Here is a 14,679-nt window from a genome sequence, read left to right on the forward strand (position 1 = left end):
GGTTGGGTTTCCTGCAGTGCGTTTATCATGATCATCATCATGTGTTCTTTGTGGTAACCTTTTGTGTAAAGGTGGCATTCCTGCAGTGAGTTTTTCGCAGCTACATCGCCATAAGTGAGGCATAGAAACCTGCACTTTACCAGGAGTGAAATGAAATATTAATTTAATAACGTACGCACTTGTTCTTTCTTGAAGAGGGCTAAAAATAGGACAAATAATTATACAAAGATAAACACATAAAATAATTACTTAAACAATGAGGGCATAAATCAGAAAATGTACGCACTCGTGAAATATGGATCTAATTCGCGAAACGAAGATTTAATTTTCGTTTCTTTTTTACCGCATTCGAAATCTGTCATAAAGCCACAGGAATGTGCACGCTGAATTTCTGCAAAAATTGCGCTTCTCTCGGAAAGGTAAGCACGTCAGTGGAGAATAGCGGAGTTTATGAAACGAACGACAACAGCAACGCACTCGTTATACAGTGGCCTATTTTCCTTTATTATCGCACTCCTTTCATTTCGCCGCACAGCGCTTGGGAAGATACCTGTTGATCCTCGTCGCTGCGAACCTTCCAACGACTTCCTTCGATCCGGTGAAAAGCGAGGGAGGGGAGCGCAATAACAAGGGACAGTTAAGAGACGAAGAAGGCGACAAACACAGCGCTGCGTATGTCGTCTTTGTCTCTTCTCCCGTATTCTTACGCTGTACCCCTCCCTCGCACCACGAACCAACTTGCCCAAACATCAACACTCTGTGAAAAGCGCCAGAGCGGCAGCGGTTAAGCTGGCGGCGACACCCTCTGAATCCTGAGCGGGTGGATGTAGCGCTCGTAGGTGAAAGCCGCGGTCTATCGTCGGGAGCCATCCGAAGGCTGCGGGGAGCGAGCTCAGCTTCTCCGGTTTGTTCCTCCGCCCGACTCCCGACGAAGCCGAGCTGGGGAGGGGAGGGCATGCCAGCGGAGGGGACCCGCATCTCCCCCGGGAGTGCCCGGAGCGGGCAATTCGACCCCGGCTCGAACCCGAGGTCCGGCTTCGGCGGCGGGAGCGCAGCTGCGCCCTCTTCCATCAGCCGACGTGGCTCCCCTGGGCGCCCTGGCCTTGCGCGGCCCTCGGCTCGTTATCGGACACCGCTGTGGCCAAAGGGTGCCCGACGCTCTATTGGTTTATCAGGCCTCTCGTAAAGGACCCCCGCGGCTGCATCCCCGGCCGTATCCGACCTTTCTTCGTTTTATCCCCTCAGCCTCGAGGGTAGGGTCGCGCGGACAGTCGTTCTCCGGCCGGCCTAGCTCTCATGAGGCGCTGGCGGTACGGGGAGAGGCGCACGCCGAAAAGTGCCTCCGCCGACAAAATCAGCCCCTCAATAAAGTTTGTTCCTTCATTCGATGACATTACCGACCGACCGACCGACGAACACCGGGAGACGCGGCGTAGCTGCTCTTTCTCGGGTGCGCGTTCTTTTCTGTATCTCGCGGATGTTGTCGGCTGTGTGCTTTCTCCATAAATACCTGCTCGTGTCATCATGCCGCGGCGTAAGTTGAGCAATCGATCGTCAACTGTTCTCGTCGTACCGCGCGCGTCTAGTGCAGACACACCAGTTCTTGCTGTGTGCCGACGAAGACAAGAAGGGGTATTTTTGTTCTTGGTAGAACAGTATAGTACTGGTTTCTTTTATTTTTTGTTTATATCTCCCATGCACAGATTTCGTCTTTAAATGTAGTTAACAGGAGCCATAAAATACAAAGAACGTGTTCATGACTGAAATTACATTACGTTATTTCGGAACTGTTTGCCACTTACTATTCGGAAGAGCTTGCCTGACAGAATTGTTCCTGCCGTGCTCGTTAACGCCGGCGGCAGGCAGCGATATCACCGACATAACTTTACACGCTGGTGTTAAGCTGAGAATGTGATGGCTGCGAAGGAACGATTGCGCGGGAGGGAATATCACCATTGTGAAATTGTGTGTATATACTGCTTGCTGGTACACTCTGTTCCAGCGCTCTTTTATCAACCCACAACCACCTCCCACCGCTCTTGGTTTCCTAGCACCCGGAAGCAAGAGGCTGTCATTTGCTCAACGTTCCAAATCCAACAAACGTTTGGAGCGAGAATCGCTTACGTGCATGGTGTGACGCAGCAATCTGCGAGCACCGAATTCTTAAACCCTGCACCGAATACAAGGAGTGGAAACTCCCGCATGACTTTGGTGCTGCCGTTAATTAATGATTTCGCCACCTTGGCTTCTCGCTCAAGCTGCCGCATTGGACCGAAAGATAAAGCGTCCCTTACACGACACCGGTTCGGTCTTTTTCGCCGTGTGGATTGGACTGGCGGAGGCCATGTCGGCTTGTTTGGATCAATGAATCAATGAATTCGGCATTTGATAAGCGGCTGATCAACACTTTCTGAAAGTAATATTGGCGTCATTACTGGCAACACCTCTGTTGCCAACACCTGATACTGGCAACACCCCTGAAAAACTGATATCACCACCATTACAGCAATAACGATGGCAGGCTCTGCGTGAATTATAGGTAGCAATACATAAAAAAATGAGGTGAAAAGCCAATCTCCTTGCTGAAAAGTTGCTGACTGCGTGTTCCCTTTTTCCTGAGCCCCATCCCGCGGGTGGAGGCACCCTCCCGTTGTTCGACGTCCCCAAGCGGCTGTGTTCGTGATACCCTAACCACTTTGCTTTTCTTTCGGGCTCCTTCGGTGCAGGCGATTCGCTGCACCCGACCCGGATGCGGCTGCGAGTGCTTCACGCCCGGCAAGGGAGGCCACCGGCTCTGCGGGACCTGTCAACACGGTTGGGTAGCGCACGGTGAGTACGCACGCCACCCGGTCGCGTCGACGCCGAGCAATCCAGTATACGGCGCTGCCCCGAACACTGTCTCGCTGTGCACATTCGTCCACACGCTTAGCTGAAACATCAGAGTCGACTTTAACATAGAATATCTCAAAATCCTGCCGTAGCACTGCTCAAACGAATTTGGAGGACTTAAGTGCCCCCTTAAACTTCAGAGAAATGCAGCAGTTGTGACAAGGCAGGAGGGGACGATAAGTGGATAAAGCGTTGCTAAGCCTGTGGACGTGTGTATACGAGGATATCGCACTGCATTCAAGCGCAGCAGTCGTTTTTAAGGTACCACAATGGTTAAAAAAAATACTCGTCTTGAAGGTATGATGGTTCAACTTCTAGCTCAGCTAGAAGTACGTTTGCTCAAAAGTCAATATGACTTCACGCAGTAAACGGTATTTTGTGTGTGCAACTGACAGGTTGCCGCAATTCTGCTGACACTCAAACTATATTCGATAAGCTAAAATTTGATGTTGCGAATTTGAGATGCGTAATGACTTATTCGTGGACCAACCAAAAAACCCAAGAAAGTACCCTAACGTATATTTACGACTGTAATGACATTGAACATTATTATCATTGTACCTGCACAGTACAGCACAGCTGAGGCATTGCAATAGGTTGAGCACGAGGATGCGGGCTCGATCCTGTCCTCAGCGGCCGGCCGATTTTTCAGCTGAAGGAGACGAAAAACGCAAACACCAATGTGCCGAAAGTTCGGCGTACGTTAAAGTTAATCTGGTCATTTAAATCATTTCACAGCCCTTAAGTACAGCGCGCCTCCGAGACCAAGGGCAGCTTCGGCGCGTAAAACTCTAGTTTCATTTTGTAATTTATTTGGTTTTTAATTGCGCGGTCAAGATAAAAAATAAATAAATAAATTGAGAGCGTTGCTTAGATACATATTCCGAGTTTTTCAGGCGCCCCTTTACCGTACAAATCAACGAAGCGAGGCCTCCAGAAACGCGTACGGCAATTTTTTTTTAACCTCCTTGGTCTATGCTCAGCAGGATGGTAATCAACCAAATAGTGTAATTTGCGGGGAGATCTGTTGAGGAAATCGATTTGGCGACAAGTGCTTCCCGCACTGCGAAAGCAGGCATTGCACTGGGAAGTTATGAACAGGGTCGTAGCCAGGGGGGGGGGGGGCACACCGGGTCCGTGCCCCCGGCCGCCCCCGAAATGTTTCGTTCCTGGCTAGGGTACTGTTTAAGTAGCCTGAAGAACCGCTTGAAGTCGCCTACAGGCACAGAACCTGCAGTTTTAAAGGACATTCTTGCTCATATAAAGCTGAAAACAAGGTCTACGTCAACGTCTGATCCCTGCGCCCGCTCCAGATGCTGTACATGTCAACATATACAACCCAACTGCATTTCGCGCCGGATACACCGAGCTGCGCCGGGAACCTGCCCCGAGCCGATCGAGGCAGTCCCGCTGTTTCGCTGACGGAACAGCACGGCCGGGAAATTGCGGAACAGCACGAAAAGCCTCATATAGGCATACATGTGGTCTGGACTTTAGCGTGTCATTCCTTGTCTTTACACTGGTACAAAGTATAATCGCATGACAAAGCATGCCACTATATTTTGTTCAGTCAACTATAAATCCTTGATATGTTTTTTTTTTTGCTGCCGACATCGTATTTCATTGACAATTGTAGTTCCATAATTTCTGCTGTATGAAAGCATTGCTCTGCCCATCTTGTATTTCCTCCACATCAGCAAAACTGTACGATTCTCTTTATTGCGGAGCTTTGTCTTTTTGGCAATATTCGTGTGTTTCATTGACCTCCCTCTTGGTTAGAATCAGCATTCTGCATTTGCTTACCCGAAATTTTACTGAAGCCATGTCTGTTCGATTTAACGGATAGAAATAGCATGAAATTTAAGAAACGTGCAACAAGCTCAACGTTCACATCAGTGCAATAAGGTGTTTCGCTAAGCGTAAGTTTACTATTCACGTTACTAGCACAAAAAATAACAAAAAGGCGATTACTTAAGGACGAAGCCGCACGTTTGCTAGCTTCACCGCCATAATGTACGAATGTGCCGCACATACGTACGATTCGAAGGTTAAAGCGCTAACCACATGGAGCGATTTTTCCAGCGACGCGACGAGCGACGCGACTAGGATCCGCAGTCGCCGAACCGAAGTCGCTCGCCGAGGCAACCACATGACAGCGACGGCTCGAGCGACTGAGCATGCGACTGAGGATGGCGATTTCAATGTTTCCGCACTGCGCATAGTAACGCGCTTGGTACGCTGGATGTTTGCAAACATTTTTTTTGTTCATTTGTCATAAAAAGCATGACTAAAAAGTATTACGCCTTTCTACCTTTTTTTTTTGCACTTCATTGCATCTCTAAAACTGGTTTGGGTTAGCGATAGCGCACGCTTTTCCTTCTGCGCCTCGTTTCTCGGCTCCAACATGAACGCCGTGAAGAATTCGCTTTCTTGACGTCGTTTTTCCCACACGGGTCTCACCCAGTGTGAGCGGGAGCCTTCTTGCTTCTGCTTCAGCGTGTACTCAAGCTTTGCCACGCAAAGCTTTCTTTGCCGCTGCACCGGCTGCACCGCAAATAACGTCGTCTGCGTGGATCTTCCCCCCGTTCTCTTTAAACCGGAGGTTGCGTGCTTACGTAGGGCTCTCCTATTGGCTAGTCGCTGAGGCCACTTCCGGGAGGCGAGCGACTGTTTCTGGCGACCCAGAACCGAGCGATTCGATGAGCGACTTGGTGCGCGGCGAAAAGTAGTTCGTCGCTAGTCGCGTCGCGCCCCAAGTCGCTCGCAAAATCGCTCCATGTGGTTGGGGCTTAACGCGGGAAAGCTACTCTTTCAAATCTTTAGCAAATCTTCCATGCCAGTTTCTTTATCGTCGGCGTAGATAAAAGCAACGAAGTCTGTGCTTGATAACAACGAATGTAAAGCTATAGAAACCCAACGGGTGGAAAATCAGTCGTGCGTGCCATATTTGTAACATAGAACAGCCAGCAAGAGAGAGAAGAGGGCGAAATCTTGATTTTCATGGTTCAAACCGTAGGACCGTGGCACGCGTGGCCGCTCGATGCTGGGGCGATAACCTTCAAATCGTGCTCGACTGTACTTCATAGCTGACAAGAAAACTTAGTACTCCCTTTTCTAAAGGAGAGAGAGAAGGCTCTTTATTGAAAAAAGCAGACAGTTTTGCCGGCGTTTGCAATCGCCTTACCGACCCCTTCTAAAGGAAAATCTAAAGCACGCGAATCTTGATAGTAAGCACCCAGTGTTGGCCTCCACTTCCGCCTGACGAACTTCGGGGACCGCGCGCCACTCACGAGCACACTCATAATCACGCTTAGAGCACTGCACGGGCCCGGGCCGGCCCAAAAGCCCGGGCCCGACCCGGCCCGCGGGCCGGGCCGGGCCGCCCGAAGTCGATTATCGGCGGGCCCGGGCCGGGCCCGGGCTCAGTGCCGAGGGCCCGGGCTGGGCTCGGGCTCAGTGCCGTGGGCTCGGGCCGGGCTCGGGCTCGACGCTACGGGCCCGGGCCGGGCTCGGGCTTTAATTCATAGGCCTGGCCGTTAATAGTTCCGACGTGAAGTGTAGAAAAGGGCATAAAATTGAATATTCTGAATATACTTTTACGCGCTTCTTGATGTTAGTTGTACACGTTGTTTTAAAAACGTGTTTTGCTAGGGCTTATAGTCCCTATACTGTAACTTCATTGACATTTCATGTACTGCATCAAGATTTTATATTTTGGTGTATAACATATCAAAGATACGGTTACAAGGAATTCCCTAGCGGGGAAGGAATTAAGCCACCCTGGAGCTGTGCACGTCTGTGTGTTTTAGATGTCGAACCAATCTAAATGCAGCTGCCGTGGCTGGAAATCAAACCCGCGTGCTAGAGAAGCGCCACCGCTTAACAACCACTCCAGGGAAAATATTTCAACGCACTCACCTACTCGTGGATTCAAATGGAGAGCAACAAATTTCATTAATACCAACTTGTGACCGAAACAACCACGTGAAGTTGCTAAGAGCCTGGTCATCAAAGGTGATGGTGTCTCTCGTGTAAGAATACGAGCTATTATTACGTCCATGTGGCGTGAACTGCAGATGGTGTGAGCTAAACTACGTGTACTTTTAAACCCTTATTTTTTGTGTTAAAATTCAGGGCATGCTTGTACAGACTAGATGCTCCGTCTGATTTCCTGCTACGAAGACACTCGACCAAGTCTACTAAACAAATTTTCTTCAACGTCTAAGACCAGGCCTGGTCACACACATGCGGGCCCTCCCTAGGCTCAAAAAAAAAAAAAAAAAAGAGACCTTGCCCGGGCTGGGCGTGGGCTTGAGACGACGGGCCCGGGCAGGGCCTGGGACTGAGACGACGGGCTCGGGCCGGGCCTGGGCTTGAGATGACGGGCCCGGGCCGGGCCCGGGCTAGGCTCACTTATGAATGCCCGGGCCCAGGCCGGGCCCGGGCTCGGTGTTATGGGCCCGGGTCGGGCTCGGGCTTCACAAAGCGGGCTCGGGCCGGGCTCGGGCCTTAAAATCAGGCCCGTGCAGTGCTCTGAGATTCATGCTCGCGAGCGCATGCCCGCATAACCGCCTGCTCTACGGACGAACGAATCACCCGTGGCCTACCCATAGACCGGCGAACGGGAATTTAGGTCATCATCATTATCACCATCATCATCTACTGTGGGCTTTACTGTTAGCTTTCAGCATACACAAAGCACATGTTAAAGTCAGTTATTTCAAGCTTCTTTTGAAAAACAACCTGCAAGAAGCCTTGCCTACATATTTCTCCGTTCCATCTTTTGTTCGACCGCCCCCCCCCCTCCCGAAAAAAATTCCTGGCTACGCGCCTAGTTATGAATGCTTGTCATTAGATTGAGCCCCTCGTATGCTTGAAGCCACTGTGAAAGACATTAATCTCCCCCACTGATAAGGGAGCTTTCACGCAATCACCTATCAGAGCGCGTTTCTGTTTCCATCCGGTAGCAATGTCAGGGACCCTCGAGCACGTCAGGCGATTTCTTCAGAGCACCGTCAAACAACATGAGGGCCACAATGTGTAAAGGCCGCATCGCGGCCAACTAACAAGGATCAGATTTGGCCCTCAGTTCGTTCCGTCGCCCGAGTGTCATGAATGTCTCCAGTGATTTACCCAAACCATTCACCCAAACCACAACGTACGTCTCCCCGTGACCTGTTTCGCCCGTATGTCCTGATGTAACCACTCGCCATTGCAGGCGGGCGGGCAAAACGCCAAAGCACAACAGATGATACCCTTATGTAAGCCATTATTGAGCTACAACTTTTAGGCACTCTGCAACACTGCCGATAAACGCTTTCACTCTTTCCTTCGCGTCTGGGAGCACTGTGAAAGCTTAGTTATGGCCACCCGGAACTGCAGCACTGCGTGATTTGCTCGTCGCAGCAGATGCGCCTTCCGTTTGTGGTTTACATTTGTGGCTTTTTTTTTTTTTAAGTGGCTATTGAATGTGCTCAGTGAGGCAACTGAAAGAAAGTCGGTCAATAGCCGCTACACCGCTGTACTGACGTAATTGGAGCGCTAGAAGAACGCCTAGACCGGGAAAGAGAGAAAAATCGTTTGGGGAAGTTTTTCTAAGTTATTCCAAGTACCGAGTGTGTTTGTTGACTACGTTTTAAAAGTATTCAGGATATTAAACGACCGTTGCTAAAAGTGTTGCAGGGTACCTTTAATTGCCTCGTTTCGTGGATACATTGGGCAGGCGACAAACACCGGTGCGTGGGAAGCTATGGCCCTGACAACGTTCGCGCTCCACCGACCGGAACTCCCGCATCTATTTAGCGCGTGTTTTTGACCTCCATCGAGGCACAACTCGAGAAGGGGGAAGAACGATTGAATTATGTCTGAATCACGTCAATCAAATAGGTTCTGTTTCCGTACGTGCGTCCTTCACAATTTCGAAACGAAACAGATTTAAAAACGGCTGTTTTGAAGCACTTCCAAGAAAGCAACGTTCAAAGTTAAAATTTTCTTGTACTGACCTACCATTCCTACCTACCAAAGCTACCTCGTCGTTATTTTTAATGACATATTTTTCTTTTCCTCAGAACTTTCCCGTGATCAAGCAGAAGCACTGCAACCGTGCCTCATAGTCTCCGAGGTCATAATGTAGCAAATTGGCCTGGCAGGACATAAAATACTTGTCGATAAGTTTATAGCGCTACACAGCCTATTTACATATTCACTGTATTGCATTACAGGTAATTCGTTTTAGATTCTGGCGTGTTCAACTAAAGTGACAATTTACTGCACGTAATTCGTTTTATATTCTGACGTACGTTCAACTAAAACGACATTCGAGTATGCCTGTATTGCTGCGTCAAAATGGGGCGTTGTACCAAAGTCACACAAAGATAACCACGCTTCGAACGGAGTCGATGCAGGACCGTTTATGTCACTAAATGTCCGGCAAAACCGAGGTTCCTGCTTCGGACGAACAAACCGCTCCTAGAAAATAGTTGACAACAGAGCCATTGCCGTCATAATATCCGCAGAATCATCGTCGCCTCCGCGTTTAAAAAAAAATTCATACGAGTACCGTTGCTGCGTAAAAAGATTAATAGCTGCGGGGGCCATCTTGTCGACAAATGCAGTCATATTTGGCTATGCCCGTACGTTCACTACACCCAAAGTCGCTATATGAAGCTCACGCTCTTTTTATTAATCGATTTACAGCCAGCAACAGCTGGATTCGCTTTTAAACATCCTCACGCACGCCAAGAAGGCGAGGTGTTTAAAAACGAAATCAAAGGAAAGAAGGAAGGCTCGCTCCGAGCTCCGCGCCAAGTGAAGCATCGAGAATTATACGCGGTCACGCGAAAATATAGTTGCGTAACTTAGGTCGTCGCGCAGGCGAGAGGAACGCGTTTGGCGGCCGCCGTCGCCGGCAGCCGCGTGGGGTCGCCACTTCACAGAGCGGCGCGCCGGCCACTTGGAGCCCGCGCGGCTAACCTGTCAGCGCCTGGCTTGCGCGTGCCGCCGCAGAAGCGATCGCAGGCGGAAGTGAGCGCAGTGCGACGCCGCGGGCCGCTCGTAAGTGCACCGCCCGAAGTGAATGCCTGTGTCGCACGCTGCAACAGAGGTACTCGAAAAATAGGCGCGAAGCTGAGGAAGGCTCCGACTTCCGAAAGGTATAAATGGGCCATGAAGACAAAATACACGTCTGGTTTATTGGAAAGATTGCTTTGTATCAAAAACAATGATTCCAGATTTATCGTAAACTTCGAAGAAACAATCGAGGTATCAGTGAAAACTAATGAGCATGGCGACTACCCACCCACATACCGGCGACATCACACAAACAAGATATTAAGAGCGAATGCTCTTTATAAGCGACCCCAAACCATCCACCGCCGGCGGCGGCGGCGTCGGCGGCGGCGTCGGCGGCGTCCGCAGTGCTCCTCTATATTTAAAAAAGAAACAGCATCCGGCGCCAGGTTTCGATCCGAGGACTTTGCGGGCCGCAGCGCGACGCGCTACCGACCAAGCCACAGACGCGACGGTGATATCAGTGTTAGACGCGCCTTATATCTTTAACGCATTCAAACTACGTCGTCAGCGGCATGCGTTGGCGACTCAGCGGCGTTATAGCGGCTTGATAACTGCGTGGTGTACACGTGATACTACAAACCCGATGGAAGAGATGGAAGAGAAGGCGACGAGGGGGTGGGCTGCGGGGGCCGAGCGCAAGCGCCGCAAGCGGGCCGACAACCGTGCATTCGCACTTTCACATTCTCCCCCTCGGGGAAATGCGGGGGAATTTTTTGTGACGTCATAGCGAAAACTATGACGTCACAAAATTTTGTTTCTATGATTTGGCGATCGCCAACCTCGGCCACCGCCAAGAAACGGGACTGGACGATTACAGTGGTGCCACTAGTCCTGCTTGATAGTATCACTTGAATGCGAACGTTCCGTTAACTACGTTTCTAGTGCTGGTCCCTATTGCGTTATTTTCGGTTATAAAACGTCATTCGTGGCTAGAATACAGCTGGGTCAGGTTTAAAAAGGCTAGTTATTTCAAACTCGAGAAAAAAATTTGTTTCATGGACCCTTTAAACGCGTCGCCCATTTGTTACTCTTTCGTGACTTCCTATGTAGTTAACAGTTGATATTCTCCTCTTGCTATCGTTACTTGCAGCCCTTGCAGAAGGCTTTAACTTGATGGGTGGCACCGAGAAAGCTGACAGGGCTGGGAGTCACCTCGCCTCAACCCCACCGCATTTCTAAAACAGATTCCTTCACCGCGTATCATATAGGACCATCCCCCCATTTGAGCGCTTTCACGGTTTCATAAAAATAAACTAATCTACCAACGTTTCCAGGAGTCACTATTTATTAAAGTTCCCAGGCACGTGGAGATTATTTGTTTGAAGCACCAAGAGAGAGAGTGAGTGAGAAGGGGGGAGAGAAAAAATCATGAGCCCGTACACTCTGTGAATCTAAATGACTAGCGAAGCTTTTTAGCACCCGACACAGAGGCGGCACAGCATAGGTGAAAGGCATGAGTAAATTTTATTTTTCTGCAGCGTTGGTAGCGGTCATCGCTAAAAAGCACGCATACATGCACTCTTATTTTATTTTCTTTTGTCTCTGCTGATCTTCAAAACAGTGCTTATTGATAACTAATCAGCTCCACATACGTATCCAAGTGATGCGGCATGTAAGCCTGAGGTCCAAATCATGTTTCGGTTTGTCCCCGCTTCGGTTGTCCCCGCTTGCTAATAGCACACACACTGGGACGTTTTGATCGCAGACATAAAAAATATATGGACCACGCTACCCTAGCCATATAAGCTTCGCTTAAAAAATAGCCATTTAATGGAGGAAAAGGTGGCGGTTGTGTCACCGCTCCGTAGTATGGGTTGCGTTAGTCGAGGTAGTCCTCTCCCGTAACTGCACTCTTGGCACGGGTCATCAGAGAAATTCGGGAGAAAATGAAAGAAACGTAACCAAAACAAAATAAAAAGACGAGTAAGAAACAAAAAACCTACACCAATAGCAACGCCAGTTTCGCATACCTATAGCCTAGCACTTGGTAGTCTATTCAATTTGCTTAAGCAAATCCAGCTCTTGAAATTGATTGTTATTCACAAAGGAGGAGCTAAAAACATTTCTTGTAACTATATATATTGCCCAATTTTTATTCTACCGGTGCTCTTAAAAGGCATAGAAAATAATATATGTTAGAATAAAGAATTATCCCTCTAAATTGATTCCAAGTCGACAGTGAGGCTTTTCTGAGAGCAGATCCACAGAAGTTGCTTTATCAAACCAAAAAGAAATTATTTTAAAAACTCTTGAACAAAAGTAAGATATTGCTGGTGTATACGTAGATATTTGAAATGAAGTCGGTCACCTGAATCACATTAATTTGCTAAAAGAAACTAGATTTCTATCGGATACCCCTAAAACTTCTCAGGACCGTTGTTTACCGTAGTGTTAGGTGATACCCCTTCATCATTCAAAAGTGCGAAATTCGGTGTGCCCCAAGGAAGAGTCCATGGTCCCCCTCCTGTCTAATTTTTTTAGTAATGACATTAGTCATGTTAGCATAAGACCAACATTTCTTTTTATGTAGATTACACGACACTTCGGTTCTGAAATTCTAATACTACGGCACTCCACCTCGATATAAGCGAATGCCTTGCAAATGGTACTCTTGAACAAGTAAAATTCATTAGAAATAAACGTTAAAAAAGCAAACGCGGTTCTGTTCTCATCCAAACAATCTTGCGCTGTGTTAAAAAGGAACCTTCTCCTCAATATCATTGTAGAGGTTTCTGACTGTCAAAGCTCTCGGTATTCATTTTTATAGAAAAAAACATGGTGGATCTGTATATTAATCACGTTATTACCCGCACCCCAAACTCTGTTGGTACTTTATCAACATTTCGATTATTTTTACCACGGGAGGTCAAACTGTATGTCAACAATGCTGCCTCTCTCTCTCTCTCTCTCGCTCATATCGCCTACACACTTTGCAACACATGCGGGTTATCACTCCCACACTAAACCACCTTTCCATCGTTTTAATTTTCTACGTACCGACAATCTCTACTCATATCAACTGGCTATACGATACAAACTAGGCCTTAACAATCCTGAAGAGTTATTAGGTTCCGTTGGAGATCTGACAAATAGGATTCCGATATATAAAACTCGCAACGCGAACTTCGGCAGATATACACCTTTTTCAAGAACATCCAACGGGGGACAAATGTTTCGCGGTTCCCTCCCTGTACGAATAAATAATGTGTACAAACAGGCAAACAACAGATAATTGCAGAGCAAGACGGCGCACATTTTCTTGCGCATGCCGACCAACACTTTATAAAGACATTATGATTAATTTACGTTGCCATCAAATTGTTTTTTTTTGTATGTGTTACTGTGAAATAGTTTTTATTTCTCTAGCTAAATTTAATTTCATTGCCTCCTTGCACATTGGTCACCCTTGCTGTAAACGAGGGCCCAAACTCTCGTCTACTGGCTTAGCCTACACATTTTTTTCTGGCCTCCTGCCAAATATTGCTTGGAAGGATCACGGGACTTAATTGGATGATTTAATTCTGCGAACGATACAAAAATTAAGAATGTGGATGGATCAGAAAACAGACAGAACTTCCGCTAAAACAACACTGTGCGTACGTAACTTCGTCCAGGCCTTAAATTCTCAGGGATTATACATTTACGTAAGAAAGGACGGGCTAGACTTCTCGGGTTTAAGGATTTTTCTACAGTAGTTGCAAGCAGTATAGTACGGGCAGTTTGTTTTCTACAGCTTCGTCACCGTGACGCATTAGCGTTATTATAACTGAACTTACCATACTACTTTTAATACACCTTTCCTCGCTAGTGCGCTCATGAGTGCACATGCATCACTATTATGTTCATCCATCTCCATGTACACCAATCTGTCAACTTCTTCCCAGCCCTTGGTGCGCGCATATATGCACACTTTCAAATGACACATCCGTTGTACACAGTGCAAGGCTTCCGAGTGTCCTGTCGGTAGTTAGCGGCAATAAAAGACATTCTAATTCATTTTCAGCATTCCAGTTCTATTGGTATATATAATTCTGCCATAATCTTGACACACAGAGGGAGGTATCTGCGTTATGTAACCCATAAATTGTTAAGCACGACGCGCTTGGCTAATAAAGGCATCAGTGCTGAATATCTGAAAGTCAGCGCTGACTGCTAGTGCTCAATAGCCAAAAGTCAGCGGTTTAGTTTCAGATAGCGAGTTTTGCGCGTTTCTCCTTCTACTCACGCATGGCGGCCCTGGCAGCACCTTTGTCTTGTTCTGCGGTACACACGAGTCCTTTTCGCAACGCAGTGGGTGGCATTCATCGCCCAAATCTGATATTAGAATCTAAAAGCGGCTAGGGAAATCAGCGTCGTCTAAACCCAACATACCGCCAAGAACCTGGATTCGACTCGAATACTGTCGATTCCTTCATCACCCTTCTCTTTTCGTTGCCTGGCAGAGACATAACGCTTCGCAACGACGACTGCCCGGTAAGGTCGACGGACGGCATATTCGGTCATTCTCGAGGCAGCGGCGTTATGCGTGAAACCTGCGCGTGCATCGTTCGTATACCAGAGCCACGTTATAATCAACTTGCAAATGAAGTCCGGCCAAGTGACGCCTCCCCCGCCGCGGCGTCCGTCAGCGTGTACACGCAAGCATGGCGCGCCCCCGGTCAGCAGCGATGGCAGCGCCGCGTCGCGGGCTGCGTCCATTCCGCGTACACGATGACGGCT

At 48.3% G+C, this 14,679-nt stretch overlaps 1 protein-coding gene across 3 annotated transcripts in view; it reads left to right on the plus strand.

The window, feature by feature from the left end:
• LOC144145254 (zinc finger protein basonuclin-2-like) overlaps nt 1-14,679 on the plus strand; it is a 327,806-nt gene that overhangs the window by 167,096 nt on the left and 146,031 nt on the right. For all 3 annotated transcript variants that reach the window (XM_077676795.1, XM_077676797.1, XM_077676799.1), the window contains one exon: nt 2,727-2,829. In XM_077676795.1, coding sequence (XP_077532921.1) covers nt 2,727-2,829 — 103 coding nt within the window. The remainder of the gene's footprint in view (nt 1-2,726; nt 2,830-14,679) is intronic.

Source organism: Haemaphysalis longicornis, unplaced genomic scaffold (assembly GCF_048455015.1).
Source record: "Haemaphysalis longicornis isolate Haplotype H1 unplaced genomic scaffold, Haemaphysalis longicornis Haplotype H1 scaffold_7, whole genome shotgun sequence".
Classification (NCBI taxonomy): domain Eukaryota; kingdom Metazoa; phylum Arthropoda; class Arachnida; order Ixodida; family Ixodidae; genus Haemaphysalis; species Haemaphysalis longicornis.